Consider the following 19104-nt stretch of genomic DNA (forward strand, 5'->3'; position numbering starts at 1 on the left):
TTTGTTTTATATCTGGTAAGAAGAACCATAGACAATTTGTAGCAAATGTCTTTTTGTTTTTTTTGTTTTTTAATTATGTGCTAATTTTTAAATAAGGTCTAGATTCAATGTTTCTTAATCAGGATAATGTGCCCTAATGAGTGTAATAACGCCAATTCTAATACCCCCTATAAATCATAGAGTTATGTTTATTTAATAAAAATAAGTACTTAAGGGGGGAGTTAAAGCCTATAGTGTTAAATTAAACAACAATCCCATAGAAAGCCCGCATATATAGATATGGAAATAATTAAAGTCCCAAGGGCAGTAGGTCACAAATAAGTCCCAAATAATAAAATATATCTAAGGCTACTTTCACACATCCGGATTTTTGCTCTGCGGCACAATACGGCGTTCTGCAGAAAAACCGCAACCGGCGTTACAAAAGCCGGTTGCGGTTTTTCTGCAGAACGCCGTATTGTGCCGCAGAGCAAAAATCCGGATGTGTGAAAGTAGCCTTAGATATATTTTATTATTTGGGACTTATTTGTGACCTACTGCCCTTGGGACTTTAATTATTTCCATATCTATATATGCGGGCTTTCTATGGGATTGTTGTTTAATTTAACACTATAGGCTTTAACTCCCCCCTTAAGTACTTATTTTTTTTTGCATAGACTTACATTAGTGCCGTATTGTGCCGCAGGGGCTTGCGTTCAGTCCGGTTTTTGCCGCATGCGGCAGATTTAGCTGATGCCACGGCCGGATCGAACGTTCCCTGCAACGTTTTTTGCTCCGGCAAAAAACACCGCATCGCGCCGCATCCGGCCGCTGCGGCGCATTTTTTCATGCATACCTATGGAGGCCGGATGCGGCGTGATGCGGAAAAAAACGCATCCGCTCGCCGCATGCGGTTTTTTCCACTGCGCATGCTCAGTAGCATGCCGCAACCGGAAAAAAACGGACGGGCCGCATGTAAAAACTTATGCAAAGGATGCGGTGTTTTCGCCGCATCCGTTGCATAGTTTTCACAGCCGGATTGAGCCGCAGTGCTCAAACCGGATGTGTGAAAGTAGCCTTAATGGGGAAAATTTTAAAATTTAAGGTAATAATATTCACAGATATTTTATTAAGGGGGGACTGTGGAGGTCACCTGAGCTGTAGTATGTTTGTTTAAACGTAATAAGAATATCTGTGTATATAAATAATCAAAATGTAGATGTAGTTGTATAATTATCTGTCTGTCTATGTAGCCATCGCACAGACCTATAGTATAATTCAAAGTTGCATAGTCATGAAGGGGTTAACCAAAGATAATGAAGCCAAAATGTGAAGCTACAAACGCTTATCAGTAGTGTCCACACAGAAAGAATGTTTTAATGAACAGATGTATTGTACAATATGACAATATGCTGGGAGAAATAGGGGAGTGACACTCCCATAAACTCTGTGTATCATATTCAAGGCCGAAGGTACCTTCTGTAATAATTAAGTTTCTTTCAATATATAACGAGCTCAGTTGGTATCGCTGACTCAAGGAGAGAGCATGTTGTCTGTGTGTTCTTTGTCTTATATACATTGATATATATTGGCACTGATATACAGCTAATACGGCACCGTCTCTGGATATCCCAAATGAAGACTCCATTAGCAGTCTTCAACGCAAATTCCTCCCTTGACACAGGCTGAATAATAGACTGTGTGAGCCTTAGCACTCTTAGTACCCTTAGAATTCTGTTCCTAATAGGAGTATGCCAGGAGGGGGAACAATGATATGCAGAGCTACAAGTGAAGCAGTGGGAAGCAAGGATTGTATTTGCTTCGGTGTACCTCACCAGAATCAGCCGATGGCTCTGCGTCCTCAGGAAGGAGTAAGCCCACTCTGTGGAGATCTACGCGCGCTTTCCGGGGGGGTGGGGGGCTTATCGCGGCCCGCGGGGGGCGGAGCTTAGCGCTAAAAGAGCGCCAAGAAGAAGTCAGTGTACCCCCCAGCTGTTGGTAGGGATGTGCCTCCTACAGACACTAAGCTAAAACTGAGGTTGCCTGGCCCAGCCAGGGGGTGTATACTGCAGAGGAGAAGCTAATGACTTTTGCATCTACTTAGTGTCCTCCTATGGATAGGCAGCATAACACCTATGGTCCTGTGTCCCCCAATGAGGCGTCAGAGAAAGACTCAAATATCAAAGCTTAATATTTTTTGCAGTTGGAGTGTTTTTTTTTTTTTTTAGATTTGGCTATCTTAGGAGGATATCTGTTTGTGCAGGTAACTATTACTGTGCAGAATTATTAGGCAACGTAATAAAAACCAAATATATTCCCATCTCACTTGTTAATTTTCACCAGGTAAACCAATATAACTGCACAAAATTTAGAAATAAGCATTTCTGACATGCAAAATAAAAACCCAAAATAATGAGTGACCAATATAGCCACCTTTCTTTCTGATGACACTCAACAGCCTACCATCCATAGATTCTGTCAGTTGCTTGATCTGTTTACGATCAACATTGCGTGCTGCAGCCACCACAGCCTCCCAGACAATTCTCCGAGAGGTGGACTGTTTTCCCTCCCTGTAGATCTCACATTTTATGAGGGACAACAGGTTCTCTATGGGGTTCAGATCAGGTGAACAAGGGGGCCATGTCATCATTTTTTCATCTTTTAGACCTTTACTGGCCAGCCACGCTGTGGAGTAGTTGGATGCATGTGATGGAGCATTGTGCTGCATGAAAAAGAAGGGAATTTTGTTACTTACCGTAAATTCCTTTTCTTCTAGCTCTTATTGGGAGACCCAGACGATTGGGGTATAGCTACTGCCTCCGGTGGCCACACAAAGCAACTACACCAAAAAGTGTAAGGCCCCTCCCCTTCTGGCTATACCCCCCCGTGGTATCACGGGTTCTCCAGTTTTAGTGCCAAAGCAAGAAGGAGGAAGCCAATAACTGGTTTAAACAAATTAACTCCGAATAACGACGGAGAACTGAAAAAACCGTTCAACATGAACAACATGTGTACCCGCAAACAACAATAGAATCCCGAAGGACAACAGGGCGGGTGCTGGGTCTCCCAATAAGAGCTAGAAGAAAAGGAATTTACGGTAAGTAACAAAATTCCCTTCTTCTTCAGCGCTCTATTGGGAGACCCAGACGATTGGGATGTCCAAAAGCTGTCCCTGGGTGGGTAAAGAAATACCTCATGTTAGAGCTGCAAAACAGCCCTCCCCTACGGGGATGTCACTGCCGCCTGCAGGACTCTTCTACCTAAGCTGGCATCCGCCGAAGCATAGGTATGCACCTGATAATGTTTGGTAAAAGTGTGCAGACTCGACCAGGTAGCTGCCTGGCACACCTGTTGAGCCGAAGCCTGGTGTCGTAATGCCCAGGACGCACCCACGGCTCTGGTTGAGTGGGCTTTCAGCCCTGAAGGAACCGGAAGCCCAGCTGAACGGTAGGCTTCCAGAATTGGTTCTTTGATCCATCGAGCAAGGGTGGCTTTAGAAGCCTGTGACCCCTTGCGCTGGCCAGCGACAAGGACAAAAAGTGCATCGGAACGGCGGATGGGCGCCGTGCGAGAAATGTAGATTCTGAGTGCTCTCACCAGATCTAGCAAACGTAAGTCCTTCTCATACCGGTGAACCGGATGAGGACAAAAAGAAGGCAAAGATATATCCTGATTAAGATGAAACGAGGATACGACCTTAGGGAGAAACTCCGGAATGGGGCGCAGAACTACCTTGTCCTGGTGGAACACCAGGAAGGGAGCTTTGGATGACAGAGCTGCCAGCTCAGACACTCGTCGAAGCGATGTGATCGCAACAAGAAACGCCACTTTCTGTGACAGGCGAGAAAAGGAAACGTCCTTCAGAGGCTCGAAGGGCGGCTTTTGCAGAGCAACTAGTACTCTGTTAAGATCCCATGAATCTAACGGCCGCTTGTACGGGGGCACAATATGACAGACCCCCTGTAGGAACGTGCGCACCTTAGGAAGACGTGCTAGACGCTTCTGAAAAAACACAGATAGTGCCGAGACTTGCCCTTTAAGGGAGCTGAGCGACAAGCCCTTTTCCAACCCCGATTGCAGGAAGGAAAGAAAAATGGGCAATGCAAATGGCCAAGGGGATACTCTCTGTGCAGAGCACCAGGATAAGAAAATCTTCCACGTTCTGTGGTAGATCTTAGCAGACGTTGACTTCCTAGCTTGTCTCATTGTGGCTACGACTCCTTGAGATAATCCTGCGGACGCTAGGATCCAGGACTCAATGGCCACACAGTCAGGTTCAGGGCCGCAGAATTCTGATGGAAAAACGGCCCTTGGAACAGTAAGTCTGGTCGGTCTGGCAGTGACCACGGTCGGCCGACCGTGAGATGCCACAGATCCGGATACCACGATCTCCTCGGCCAGTCTGGGGCGACGAGTATGACGCGGCTGCAATCGGATCTGATCTTGCGTAACACTCTGGGCAAGAGTGCCAGAGGTGGGAAGACGTATGGGAGCTGGAACTGCGACCAATCTTGAACCAAGGCGTCTGCCGCCAGAGCTCTTTGATCGCGCGACCTCGCCATGAATGCCGGGACCTTGTTGTTGTGCCGGGACGCCATTAGGTCGACGTCCGGCACTCCCCAGCGGCGACAGATTTCCTGAAACACGTCCGGGTGAAGGGACCATTCCCCTGCGTCCATGCCCTGGCGACTGAGGAAGTCTGCTTCCCAGTTTTCTACGCCCGGGATGTGAACCGCGGATATGGTGGATGCTGTGTCCTCCACCCACATTAGAATGCGCCGGACTTCTTGGAAGGCTTGCCGACTGCGCGTCCCTCCTTGGTGGTTGATGTATGCCACCGCTGTGGAGTTGTCCGACTGGATTCGGATCTGCTTTCCTTCCAGCCACTGTTGGAATGCTAGTAGGGCAAGATACACTGCCCTGATTTCCAGAACATTGATCTGCAGGGTGGACTCCTGCGGAGTCCACGTCCCCTGAGCCCTGTGGTGGAGAAACACTGCTCCCCACCCTGACAGACTCGCATCTGTCGTGACTACTGCCCAGGATGGGGGTAGGAAGGATCTTCCCTGAGACAAGGAGGTGGGAAGGAGCCACCATTGTAGAGAGTCCTTGGCCGTCTGGGAAAGAGAGACTTTCCTGTCGAGGGACGTTGACTTCCCGTCCCATTGGCGGAGGATGTCGCATTGAAGTGGGCGCAGATGAAACTGCGCAAAGGGAACTGCTTCCATGGCTGCCACCATCTTCCCGAGGAAGTGCATGAGGCGCCGTAAGGAGTGCGACTGGCCCTGAAGAAGAGATTGCACCCCTGTCTGTAGGGACCGCTGCTTGTTCAGCGGAAGCTTCACTCTCGCTGCTCGAGTATGGAACTCCATGCCAAGATACGTTAGTGACTGTGTCGGTGACAGATTTGACTTTGGAAAGTTGATGATCCATCCAAAAGTCTGTAGAGTCTCTAGCGTAGCATGTAGACTGAGTTGGCATGCCTCTTGAGAGGGTGCCTTGACAAGTAGATCGTCTAGATAAGGGATCACCGAGTGTCCCTGAGAGTGCAAGACTGCTACCACCGCCGCCATGACCTTGGTGAAGACCCGTGGGGCTGTCGCCAGACCGAATGGCAGGGCTACGAACTGCAGATGGTCGTTTCCTATCACAAAACGTAGAAAACGTTGATGTTCTGTAGCAATTGGCACGTGGAGATAAGCATCTTTGATGTCTATTGAGGCAAGGAAGTCTCCTTGAGACATTGAGGCAATGACAGAGCGGAGAGTTTCCATTCGGAACCGCCTGGCGTGCACATGTTTGTTGAGCAGTTTTAGGTCCAGAACAGGACGGAACGAGCCGTCCTTTTTTGGAACCACAAAGAGATTGGAATAAAACCCTCGCCCTTGTTCCTGAGGCGGTACAGGAACCACTACTCCTTCCGCTCTTAGGGAGCCCACCGCCTGCAGCAGGGCATCTGCTCGGTCTGGATGTGGGGAGGTTCTGAAGAACCGAGCTGGAGGACGAGAACTGAACTCGATTCTGTACCCGCGAGACAAAATGTCTGTCACCCACCGGTCTTTGACCTGAGACATCCAAATGTCGTAAAAGCGGGAGAGCCTGCCCCCGACCGGAGATGCGGAGGGAGGGGGCTGGAAGTCATGAGGTAGCCGCTTTGGAAGCGGTTCCTCCATTTGCTTTCTTGGGGCGTGCGTGAGTCCGCCAGGAATCTGAGATTCTTTGCGTTCTCTGAGTCCCTTTGGACGAGGAGAATTGTGTCTTGCCCGAACCTCGAAAGGACTGAAACTTCTGCTGCCACTTTTTCTGCTGAGGTTTGCTTGGTCTGGGCTGGGGTAAGGAAGAGTCTTTACCCTTGGACTGTTTAATGATGTCAGCTAATGGCTCGCCAAACAGTCTATCTCTAGATAATGGCAAGCTGGTTAAACATTTTTTGGAACCAGCATCTGCTTTCCAGTCCTTTAACCACAAGGCTCTGCGCAAAACTACCGAATTGGCGGACGCCATTGAGGTGCGGCTGGTAGATTCTAGGACCGCATTGATAGCGTAGGACGCAAACGCAGACATCTGCGAGGTAAGGGACGCCACTTGCGGCACCGCTGGATGTATGATAGCATCCACTTTTGCTAAACCAGCTGAAATAGCTTGGAGTGCCCATACGGCTGCGAATGCTGGAGCAAACGACGCGCCGATAGCTTCATAGACAGATTTTAACCAAAGGTCCATCTGTCTGTCATTGGCATCTTTAAGTGAAGCGCCATCCTCCACTGCAACTATGGATCTAGCTGCAAGTTTGGAAATCGGGGGGTCAACCTTTGGACACTGGGTCCAGCGCTTGACCACGTCAGGGGGGAAAGGATAACGTGTATCCCTAGAACGTTTAGAGAAACGCCTTTCTGGATGAGCGTCGTGCTTCTGGATTGATTCTCTGAAGTCAGAGTGGTCCAACAAAGCACTCAATTTACGCTTGGGATAGAGGAAACGAAACTTCTCCTGCTCTGCCGCTGCCTCTTCTGCTGAAGGGGCTGGGGGAGAAATATCTAACAGTCTATTGATGGCTGAGATAAGATCGTTTACCATGGCGTCCCCATCCGGGGCATCGAGATTGAGAGGGGTTCCAGGATTAGACTCCTGATCACTCTCTTCAGACGCATCACAGGGAGACTGATTGCGCTGAGACCCTGAGCAGTGTGATGACGTTGAGGGTCTTTCCCAGCGAGCTCGCTTAGGGTGGCTGGGGCTATCATCTGAGTCATAATACTCAGCCTGTGAAGCCGGGGACCCCCTTGCAGTCTGAATTAGTTCCAACTGAGGGGGATTAGAGGACAGAGACCTCGCCGTGTCCATAGACTGAGCCCCAGGCATGGATTGCAAAGTTTCAAGGATTTTTGTCATAGTCACAGACATTCTATCAGCAAAAACTGCAAAGTCCGTCCCTGACACCGGGGCAGGACTTACAAGCGTCTCAGCCTGGGTCACTACCTCTCCGGACTCCGGCTGGCGAAGCAGCACCGGATCTGAGCATTGCACACAATGGGGGTCCTTGGAGCCTGCTGGTAGAGCAGCCCCACATGCAGCACACGCAGTGTACACAGCCCTAGCCTTGGCAGCCTTGCGTTTTGTGGATGACATGTTGCTGCGTCCTCAGAGCGATCTGGGGTATCCAGCCAGGAAGCGACCTCACAGTGCAAGAAATAAATAAATATATATATCTGGTGACACAGTACACCAATACACACTGAGGCACTAGAGGGGCCAGCTGAAAAGCCGCTTACCGCCCGCTTAAGAGCGGGTGTGTGGTCGCCAAAAGCCCCCTAGTCCAGGTCTCCCAGAGCCTTGCGTCCTTCCTCCAGCCAGACTGCATGTAATGGCTGCCGGCGTCCTGGGAGAGGAGGGGGGGCAGGCCCTGGGCGTTCCTGGCTAAGAGCGGGAAGCCTGCTTCCCTCTGTGCCTAGTGAGAGGGCTGGAGCATGTAAATCAGGCTCCAGCCCTCGTCGCTGCTGCGAAACAGCGTCCCTCCTCTACCCTGTGACAGGGTGGGGGCGGGAACGAAGCGGAGCTAGGCCGCAAAGGCCGGGGACTAAATTTATAAACGCCGCCGCCGTAAAAGCGCGGTCGGCGTGTCCCCGGCGCACTACAAGTCACAGCAGCGCCGCCGGTCCAGTGGGGGTCGGCGCTGCGTTCACACAACACAAAAGTCCCCCAGTAAACTGCAGGAACACCAACTCAAGCGTTACGGTCCCCGGCGCACTACAACGCCCAGCCAGCCCGGAGTGTGTCTGTGCCTGCCGGGGACACAGAGTACCTGTATGATGCAGGGCCATGTCCCTGATTGTACTCCTGCTCCGTATCCATCAGGTGCTATGGGTCTGTGGATGGAGCCCGGCGTCAGAGCTTTGAGGCCGGCAGGATCCCACTTCCACAGAGCCCTATCAGGGGATGTGGAAGGAAAACAGCATGTGGGGCTCCAGCCTCTGTACCAGCAATAGGTACCTCAACCTTACAACACCATCCACGGGTGAGAAGGGAGCATGCTGGGGGCCCTATATGGGCCCTCTTTTCTTCCATCCGACATAGTCAGCAGCTGCTGCTGACTAAAATCTGTGGAGCTATGCATGGATGTCTGACCTCCTTCGCACAAAGCTTGAAAACTGGAGAACCCGTGATACCACGGGGGGGTATAGCCAGAAGGGGAGGGGCCTTACACTTTTTGGTGTAGTTGCTTTGTGTGGCCTCCGGAGGCAGTAGCTATACCCCAATCGTCTGGGTCTCCCAATAGAGCGCTGAAGAAAGAGAATTTTGTTTACTTACCGTAAATTCTTTTTCTTATAGTTCCGTCATGGGAGACCCAGACCATGGGTGTATAGCTACTGCCTCCGGAGGACACACAAAGTTACTACACTCAAAACGTGTAGCTCCTCCCTCCCAGTATATACACCCCCTGCTAGCCAGTCCTAGCCAGTTTAGTGCAAAAGCTGAAGGAGGACATCCACCCACAAGAAGAGACAGAGTAAAAACCGGAAGAACCGGAACCTCTGTCTACAACAATAACAGCCGGTGAAGACACCGGAACAAGAAACCTGCCAACAGGCAATAGGGAGGGTGCTGGGTCTCCCATGACGGAACTATAAGAAAAAGAATTTACGGTAAGTAAACAAAATTCTCTTTTTCTTTATCGTTCCTATGGGAGACCCAGACCATGGGACGTTCCAAAGCAGTCCATGGGTGGGAAAAACCAGACAACTGAGAAGCAGGCAAAACCTAACTTCACAAATGGGCGACAGACAGCTGAAAGATGCGTCTGCCTAAGCCCGCGTCTGCCAAAGCATAAGCATGCCTTGGATAGAGCTTCGAAAAAAGTATGCAGACTAATTCGAGCTGCAGTCTGACAGACCTACTGAGCCGTAGCCTGGAGCCTGAAAGCCCAAAAGGCACCGACAGGTCTGATCAAATGTGCTCTGATCCCCGGCGGGGAAGGCACTTGAGTACACTTGTTGGGCCTCGGAAATGGCCGACCTAAGCCAACGACCCAGGGTCGGCTTAGATGCCGAGAGACCGCTACGCTGACTAGCGGTCAGCACCAGAGAGAGGTGCACTGCCTAATAACGGCGGTGCAAGACACATAGATCCGGAGCGCCCGCACCAGATCCAGGATATGCAACGCATTCTCAAACGATGAACAGGAGCCGGACAAAAGGAAGGCAGGAAAATTGCCCCGGATAAGGTGGAAGCAGGAACCACCTCAGGGAAAAAAGTCCGGAGTCGGACGGAGACCACCCTGACTTGATGCAAAAGGCCAAGAAGGGGGTGACTCCGAGAGAGTACAGCTAGAACTCTCTGGCGGGAAATTATAGCCACTAGAAAGACTACTTTCTGTGAAAGATGAAACAAAGAAACCTCCCTAGGAGGCGCAAAGGGGGGTTTCCGGGAACCGGGAGGACCGGATTAAGGTCCCAGGGCTCCATAGGCCGCAGGAAAGGCGGAATAATGTGAGATGCGCCCTGAAAGGAGCGCACCGGAGCCAGCCGGACGATACGCCGCTGGCACATACTGACAGAGCCGAGACCTGTCCCTCATGAGGGATAGTCCTAGCTGTAAACCGGACTGTGAAAGAGACAGGAGGGTCGGCAAGGCTAAAAAGGTCAAGGACACTTTGAAGCTCGAGTCATAGCGGAGATGACTTCAGGAAGGATACCAGAAGTCGCCAAGATCCAGGACTCAAGATCTACGCCGTCAATCTGAGAATCCAGAATTCTGACGGAAAAAACGGACCTTTTGAGAAAAGGTCTGAACGGTCCGGAAGATGCCATGGCAATCCAACGGACAGAAGGAGCAGGTCAGAGTACCAAGCCTGCCTGGGTCAGTCTGGAGAATGAGAATGACCCGACGGCCCCCTTAACTGATCTTGCGCAGGACTCTGGGCAAGAGGTAGAGACGAAGCTGGGATCAAACATGAACCAGTGTGCCTACCGCAAAACCTGAGGATTGTGGACCACGGTTGGACAGCTGAAATAGTCTGCCTCGCAGTTTTCACATCTGGGATGTGGGCTGCGGATATGGTGGACTAGGAGTCCCTTGTCCACTGAAGAATGATGAGCCGCCAAGATTGCCAGACGGCTGAATGTCCCGCCCTGGAAGTTGATGTAGGAAAACGCTGTCACGTTGTCCGACTGGACTCGATGTGCCTAGCCGCCAACAGATGGTGAAGGCTTAGAGAGCTAGAAATACAGCTCTGATTTCCAGCACATTGAACCAGAGGGCTGAATCGGACAGAGTCCAAGCGCCCTGCGCTCCACGGTGGAGATATACTGCTCCCAAGGCGGAAAGACCAGCACCCTGGTGAGGATCACCCGGGACGGGGCTAGGAAGGAGCATCCCTGAGACAGAGTGGCCGAAACCACCACTGCAACGAGCCCCTGGTCAGTGGCGAAGCCACCACTCCGAGAAGGAGGGAGGTCGCGTTACAGCGGAAACCCTCCAGTCTCAGAGGACGCAGGAGAAACTGGGCAAGGAATCGCTTCCAATGACGCCACCGTCTGACCAGCACCTTATTTGGTGTCTGATTGAACGACGTCGACCCGGAGGGACTACTGATCGACTAAGAGCAGCTTCACAAGTGCCGACAGAGTCTCGAATTGCGTCCCTGAAAACCTCTGGTGCGAAGTCAGAGTGGACCTGGACAGAATGACAAGCCACCCGAATAGATTAGAGTGGCGAGAGTAAGCGAAGTACTCTACTAAGAGTCTGCGCTGGATGAAACCCCGAGAAGAAAACCGTCCAGGGCAAACGATCACTGCCAACCCCTAGGGGTGCAGGACCCTAATCACAGTAGCCCCAAGGAGAATACTCGAGGGGCCGTGGCTAACCCAAAGGGAAGAGCCACGAATTGGACCACTCCGATGGCAAAACGTAGTCAACGCTGGTGTGAAACTGCGATTGATCCTTGCCGAAAGGCATCCCTGATGCCGATGGCTGCTAGGGAATCTCCTTGGGTTCTTGATTGATCCGGTGAAAAACACACGGAACAAGACCGAGACTCCATGTGAAAACGCCACACCTGACCATGCTTGAAAAGCTAAAGATCCAGGTCGGAAGGCACCGCCCTCTTCGGGGACTAGAAATAGATTTAAGCAAAAATCTCAGAACCGTTCCCAGTCGGGAACCGGAACAATTACTCCGTTGGCCTGCAAGAAATGCCACGGCCTGTGAGAAGGCGGCGGCCTTGGAGCCGGGAGGAGTTGACAGAAAAAATCTGTTTGGCGGGTGGACAGAATTCCATCCTGTAGCCATGGGAGATATAAACTCGCCCCCACTGAACGGAGACGTGGTAGAACCATACGTCGCCAAGTGGAGAGAGCCTGCCACCGACCAAGGAGGTGGTTGGCGTGACCAGATAGCTCGGAGGAAGCTGACTCCGAGGTAGCATCTCCTGTGGTCTTCTGAAGACGCAGCTTCAAGCCATTTGGTTCTATGAACTAAGGTCGAGCTAGAGGACGATCAGAAGGAGGAACGGAAACCACCGAAACCTCAACTGATTGCTGCCCTGGTTTAGGTTTGTGGCAAGGAAGAACTCTCGTCGCCGAGAGCTTCCTAAATTTCACCTAGTTGGTTCCGAAGAGACTGGTCCCACCAAAGGGGAGCCCAGCAAGGAACCTCTATAGAGGCATCTGCCTTCCATTGCCGAAGCCACACCTGCGGATAGCGAGGAAAGTAGCCAAAACCACCGCTGTGCGGTGTCCAGCATGGCAGACTTGGCAGAGGATGGAAAGACTGAAGTCTGGAAGTTCAGGCAACCGTCTTGGGCATAGAGTCCCTGTGAGGGAATGCATCTCCTCTGAGGAGCCATCAGCCACTGACATAACGGTCCGGGCTGAGCCACCTGAGGTGAATGAGCCCACCTCTTGACCATCATTGGTGGACGGGGGAAACCCAGTCCTCAGAATCACGCTTCATGGGAAGCGACTGTCAGAGCGGACCCTGGGCTGGTTACAGGGGCCTGAAAACTGGCGTGGTTAAGGAACACACGTTGTGTTCACCTAGATAAGGTAACTCCGGCGGATTGAGGTCCAGTACAAAGTTAATGTACCGTGGGATCCTTATAGAGGTGCCGTCAGCCACTGATACAACTATCCGGGCTGAAAGTCCGGACACCAGAGTGGCCACGCTTGGCGAATGAGTACACTCCTTGACCACCTCTGATGGGAGGGGGAGACAGGCAGCAGAACCCCGCTGTGGGATCTGCAGGACAGGCTGCGGGCTTGGACGCAGCGGGTTGAAAACTGGAGTGGTTAAAGAACACACTCCTCGTCTTGTTAAAGGTATACTGATGCCTTTTTGCCAGCGGGGAATACTCCCCTGATACAGGCGGCTGGAGGTCCAATATAATGGACTCTAATCATTCGCATCCCCGTCATCTACGGACGGATCAAAGTACGTAAAGCAGCGTCCGAGCCCCTGATAGAGACATCCTCCTCGTCCAGTGGGTCAGCTCGTATCGGAGCTGCGGGACGGGGAGGACAGGGGACCCTGCGTCTCCCTGTCAGGAGGACGGGGTCTGTGAGCTTTGCTGAGCAAGCAAAAAACGCCCTGAGAAGGGGGTTGCATGCTCAGGGGATGCCGGGACAGCCGACCCCTGGAAAAAAGAGATTCCCCCAGGGGTCAGCCACCGAACCCGGAGCAGCTGGAGGGACCATGCATGAGGCTCCAAGCTGAGGGGCCACAGCGGTTATGAGCTCGGTACAGCCGTACGAGACTACCAGCAGTGGATATTAAAAAACAGCCTGCAGCCTCGCTCTGTGAGACCTGCTGCAGAGGTGGGGGGCTCTGTCTAGAATGTCTAGAAAACACAAGACAGGGGTTCAGCCTGGGGAGACTCCAGGCTGAGGCACCACCACCTAAGAACCATGACAGTATGGGTCTGTGCCGGTTCAGGCAATATGAGCTTACATGCAAAACATGTAGTGTACAGCCTTGGAGCTTTGCTCCTAGTGAGACATGCTGCTGAGGAGGAGGATCTATAATAAAGAATTAACTCCTTCACGATGCCCTGATAGTATATAAAAGTGCACAACCAGAGGTTGTGACTTGTCAGGCCGCTGTGAGTGCCCCCCCAGGTTCCAAGCCTGGACCCCCAGCCATATATTCACTCCCTCTGCACTGCAGAGCAGCCAGCGCCGATCAGCGTACTAAGAACGCTGAGAAAATGGCGCTAGAGTGAGGGGGGAGGGCGGGGGTTAACCCAGGAGCGGGAAACGGAGGGCTAAGAAAAGTACAGGGGAGGGAATCATCTCCTCAACAAGGAGTGTCCTCCCCTGTGCAGAGCGGCCGGCGGGCGGCGCTGCAGCGTCCCCCTGCATGACTGACATGCAGGGGAACGAGACGAAACTAGGCCGTGGCTGAAGCCGGGACCTAGAGTTAAACATGCGGCCGAAAATCAGGCATCATCGGCGCGGTACACAGAAAAAAACAGTGGAACCGGCCGGAAACACAGTACAAGCAGCATTATCAAAGTCAAACACTGTCCCCCTAATAAAGTGCCCCACATTGCAGAAGGACCCTCTGAATAACGTCTCTATACTTAGCTTTGAGACGCAGGGTCCAGTCCCTGGTGGGGTGGGGGTCCAGTGCTCCGTCCAGCAGGGTCCTGTCAAAGGGCTGCGGATGGAAGCCGGTCTCCTGCAAAGCAGTGAGAACCGTGTTGGCTCCCACTTCAAGCCAGAGCCCCAGCATGGGATGGTGAAGGAGCGCGGCATGAAGGGCTCTTGCCCTGAATCAACCTTAACAGCACCGCCGCCAGGGGGGTGTGAAGGGACATGCCGGGGGTCCAGTGGACCCGCTTTTCTTCCAAATCTGTAGAAAAAATGAAAATCAAAAAAGGATGCATGTGTGTGTGTGATCTCTCCTGACACAAAGCAAAAAACTGGCTAGGACTGGCTAGCAGGGGGTGTATATACTGGGAGGGAGGAGCTACACGTTTTGAGTGTAGTAACTTTGTGTGTCCTCCGGAAGCAGTAGCTATACACCCATGGTCTGGGTCTCCCATAGGAACGATAAAGAAATCATGTTTTTCTTGAACGATACCGACTCCTTCCTGTACCACTGCTTGAAGAAGTTGTCTTCCAGAAACTGGCAGTAGGTCTGGGAGTTGAGCTTCACTCCATCCTCAAACCGAGAAGGTCCCACAAGTTCATCTTTGATGATCCCAGCCCATACCAGTACCTCACCTCCACCTAGCTGGCGTCTGAGTCGGAGTGGAGCTCTCTGCCCTTTACTGATCCAGCCTCTGGCCCATCCATCTGGCCCATCAAGAGTCACTCTCATTCCATCAGTCCATAAAACCTTTGAAAAATCAGTCTTAAGATATTTCTTGGCCCAGTCTTGACGTTTTATCTTATGTTTCTAGTTTAAAGGTGGTCGTTTTTCAGCCTTCCTTACCTTGGCCATGTCCCTGAGTATGGCACACCTTATGCTTTTTGATACTCCAGTAACGTTGCAGCTTTGAAATATGGCCAAACTGGTGGCAAATGGCATTTTGGCAGCTTCACACTTGATTTTCCTCAATTCATGGGCAGTTATTTTGCACCTTTTTTGCCCAACACGCTTCTTGCGACCCTATTAGCTATTTGCCATGAAACGCTGGATTGTTCGGTGATCATGATTGAAAAGTTTGGCAATTTCAGACTGCTGCATCCGTCTGCAAGACATCTCACAATTTTGGACTTTTCAGAGCCCGTCAAATCTCTCTTCTGACCCATTTTGCCAAAGGAAAGGAAGTTGCCTAATAATTAAGCACACCTTATATAGGGTGTTGATGTCATTACACCGCACCCCTCCTCATTACAGAGATGCACATCACCTGATTTACTAAATTGGTAATTGGCTCTCAAGCCTATACAGCTTGGAGTAGGACAACATGTATAAAAAGTGTCATGGGAACAAAAATACTCATTTGCCTAATAATTCTGCACACAGTGTATATAGAGGATCTGTCAGTTCTCCACAGAGTTTTCAAAATATATGCTTTTAAATGTTTACTTAATGGGGTATAAGAATTTACTCAGGTCAGCAATCAAGTTTTCCAAAATCTCATCTGCATGTGCTAGTTTAACCCCTTCACCCCCGTGCGATTTTCTCCGTTTTTTTCCCTCCCCTTCTTCTAAAAGCCTTAACTTTTTTATTTTTCCATCAATCTCGACATATGAGGGCTTATTTTTTGCGGGACAAGTTGTACTTTTCAATGAAACATTTAGTTTTACCATATAGTGTACTGGAAAATGGCAAAAAAAAAATTACAAAAAAAAGTGCGACTGCCCAATTGTTTTTGGGATATGTTATGCACTATGTTCACTGTATGGTAAAACTGATGATTGGGTGTGATGCCTCAGGTCGGTGCGAGTTCGTAGACACTAAACATGTATACGTTTACTTTTACCGAAAAGGTTAAAAAAAAAATCATAAATTTGTCCAAAAAAAGGCGCACTTTTTGCACTATTTTTCACGGTCCGTAGAGTTCTCATTTTCCGTGATCTATGGCTCAGTGACTGCTTATTTTTTGCGTCTCGAGCTGATGTTTTTAATGGTAGCATTTTTGTGCAGATGCTACGTTTTGATCACATATCGCATCTTGCGCAAAATATGCGACGACAAAAAAATCAAATTTGGCGTTTGGATAGTTTTTGCCGCTACTCCGTTTACTGATCAGATTAACTGATTTTATATTTTTTTGATAGACCAGGCATTTCTGAATGCAACTATACCAAATGTGTGTATATTTTTTTAATCCTTTAAATTTTCAATGGGGTGAATGGGGGCAGATTTGAACTTAGTTTTTTTAATTTTTTTAAAAAAAAATTTATTTTACTATAAAGGGGACTAAGAATCAGCAGTCTGAATCACGCTTGTGCATTTCTGTAGATCAAAGAAGCATTGCTCGGATTTGCAGAAAAGTTGCTCTTTTCTTACACACAGCCCTCTGCTTGCTGTAAGAGGAACTGACTCATGATGGCTACAGGCATCAACACATGACCCTGTGCTATCATGGCAACCATCGGAAGTCACGGGATCAGGCGCCGGATAAGTGTATGTTTTACCACGGCTGGCATGTACACCACGCTGTGACATTTTCACAGCACGCTGTAAGGGGTTAACAGACACGAGTGGGTAGCAAATCCACTCGTGCCTGATAGCCGCACATGTCAGCTGTTCAAATCAACTGACATGTGTGGGGATCGCTGCCGGCTGCCCGCAGCAGCCGGTGGGGATTAACCTGACACGATCCATGACATACCCAAAACGTCTTGGGTCGTGAAGAGGATAAAATAAAAAAAAAAAAGCATGATGGGAGTTGTAGTTCAGAACAGGTACATGACATTGGAAGGACTATATAATTCTGCAGTTGCAGATCACCTCCATGCTTGTGCTCTGTTGCACGACCCAGATGTAAATCTCAGTATGTTTCAGAGGGTAATTCATGGATCACTGTCCTTTGTGACAGTGTAAAACCAGCGGCTGTAGAGGGTAATTGGTAGAGCGGGATGTGACGTACCTCGCTTGGTTCGCGCCTCTTTAATCTCCTCGCATAGCTTGTTGAACTCGTGATCCAGTTCGGCGGCGATGATGGCGTGCGCCGTATCTTTCAGCGTGCAGGCGCGGTGTCTGATAATTTTATCTGTACAGGAGACAACGGCAGAGGGTAATTTCTCTATGAGACCAAGACACAATATAAAAATAACCAAAAAACTCCAGGCGCCATGTCAGCTTTTTGTACATTAATTCATTTTTTTTCAAGGTCCCAGCGTTGGTCAGAGTTTGGCCTACAGTCTAATGTGTATGGGGCGCTAGGTGACTGATTGGGGAACATGTCTATCACGCATGTCTGATTTTAGACTGCTGATTGAGATGTCTGTCAGCTACTTACTGACAAAGCACAGGAGCGGTCAGCTAAATGAGCACTACTATGTATGCAAAAGATCGCAGAGATACATGTTGGCCAAACAAGCGCTGATGCATGGAAACGATGGCAGAGATAGACGTTGGCTGGACAAGCACTCCAGTGTATGGAAGAGGAGGCCGAGACAGATGATGGCTGGACGAGCAATCCTGTGTATGGAAGAGGAGGCCGAGACAGATGATGGCTGGACGAGCACTCCAGTGTATAGAAGAGGAGGCCGAGACAGATGATGGCTGGACGAGCACTCCTGTGTAAGGAAGAGGCGGCAGAGATAGATGATGGCTGGACGAGCGCTTTTGTGTATGGAAGAGGAGGCAGAGATAGATGATGGCTGGACAAGCGCTCCAGTGTATGGAAGAGGAGGCCGAGACATATGATGGCGGGACAAGCGCTTTTGTGTATGGAAGAGGAGGCCGAAACAGAAGATGGCTGGATGAGCGCTTGTGTATGGCAGAGGAGGCCGATATATAGTACAGACCAAAAGTTTGGACACACTTTCTCATCTCTAGAACAACTGTTAAGAGGAGACTTTGTGGAGCAGGCCTTCACAGTAAAATAGCTGCTAGGAAACCACTGCTAAGGACAGGCAACAAGCAGAAGAGACTTGTTTGGGCTAAAAAACACAAGGAATGGACATTAGACCAGTGGAAATCTGTGTTTTGGTCTCATGAGTCCAAATTTGAGATCTTTGGATCCTACCACTGTGTCTTTGTAGAAAAGGTGAACAGATGGACTCTACATGCCTGGTTCCCACCGTGAAGCATGGAGGAGGAGGAGTGATGGTGTGGGGAGGCTTTGCTAGTGACACAGTTGGGGATTTATTCAAAATTGAAGGCATACAGAACCAGCATGGCTACCACAGCATATTGCAGCGGCGTGCTATTCCATCCGGTTTGCGTTTAGTTGGACCATCATTTATTTTTCAACAGGACAATGAGCCCAAACACACCTCCAGGCTGTGTAAGGGCTATTTGACTAAGAAGGAGAGTGATTGACTAAGAAGGAGAGAGATTGGGTGCTACGCCAGATGACCTGGTCTCCACAGTCACCAGACCTGAACCCAATCGAGATAGTTTGGGGTGAGCTGGACCGCAGAGTGAAGGCAAAAGGGTCAACAAGTGCTAATCATCTCTGGGAACTCCTTCAAGACTGTTGGAAAACCATTTCTGGTGACTACCTCTTGAAGCTCATCAAGAGAATGCCAAGAGTGTGCAAAGCAGTAATGAAAATAAAAAGGTGGCTACTTTGAAGAACCTAGAATATAAGGCATATTTTCAGTTGTTTCACACTTTAAGTATTTCATTCCACATATTTTAATGCCTTCAATGTGAATCTACAATTTTTAGAGTCATGAAAATAAAGAAAACTCTTTGAATGAGGGGTGTCCAAACTTTTGGTCTGTACTGTAGATGATGGCTGGACGAGCGCTCCTGTGTATGGAAGAGGAGGCAGAGACAGATGATGGCTGGACGAGCGCTTTTATGTATGGAAGAGGAGCCCGAGACAGAGGATGGCTGGACGAGCGCTCGTGTATGGAAGAGGAGGCAGAGACAGAAGATAGCTGGACGAGTGCTCCTGTGCATGGAAGAGGAGGCAGAGAAGAGGAGGCAGACAGATGATGGCTGGACGAGCGTTCCAGTGTATGGAAAAGGAGGCCGAGACAGATGATGTCTGGACAA

General features: G+C 50.0%; 1 protein-coding gene across 2 annotated transcripts in view; it reads right to left on the minus strand.

Moving 5' to 3' along the window:
- The window catches only part of ATAD2B (ATPase family AAA domain containing 2B), a 346160-nt gene that overhangs the window by 74496 nt on the left and 252560 nt on the right, over positions 1-19104 (minus strand). For both annotated transcript variants that reach the window (XM_075341155.1, XM_075341154.1), the window contains exon 23: positions 17021-17143. In XM_075341155.1, the coding sequence (XP_075197270.1) occupies positions 17021-17143 (123 nt within the window). The remainder of the gene's footprint in view (positions 1-17020; positions 17144-19104) is intronic.

This window comes from Anomaloglossus baeobatrachus, chromosome 3, assembly GCF_048569485.1.
Source record: "Anomaloglossus baeobatrachus isolate aAnoBae1 chromosome 3, aAnoBae1.hap1, whole genome shotgun sequence".
NCBI lineage: Eukaryota > Metazoa > Chordata > Amphibia > Anura > Aromobatidae > Anomaloglossus > Anomaloglossus baeobatrachus.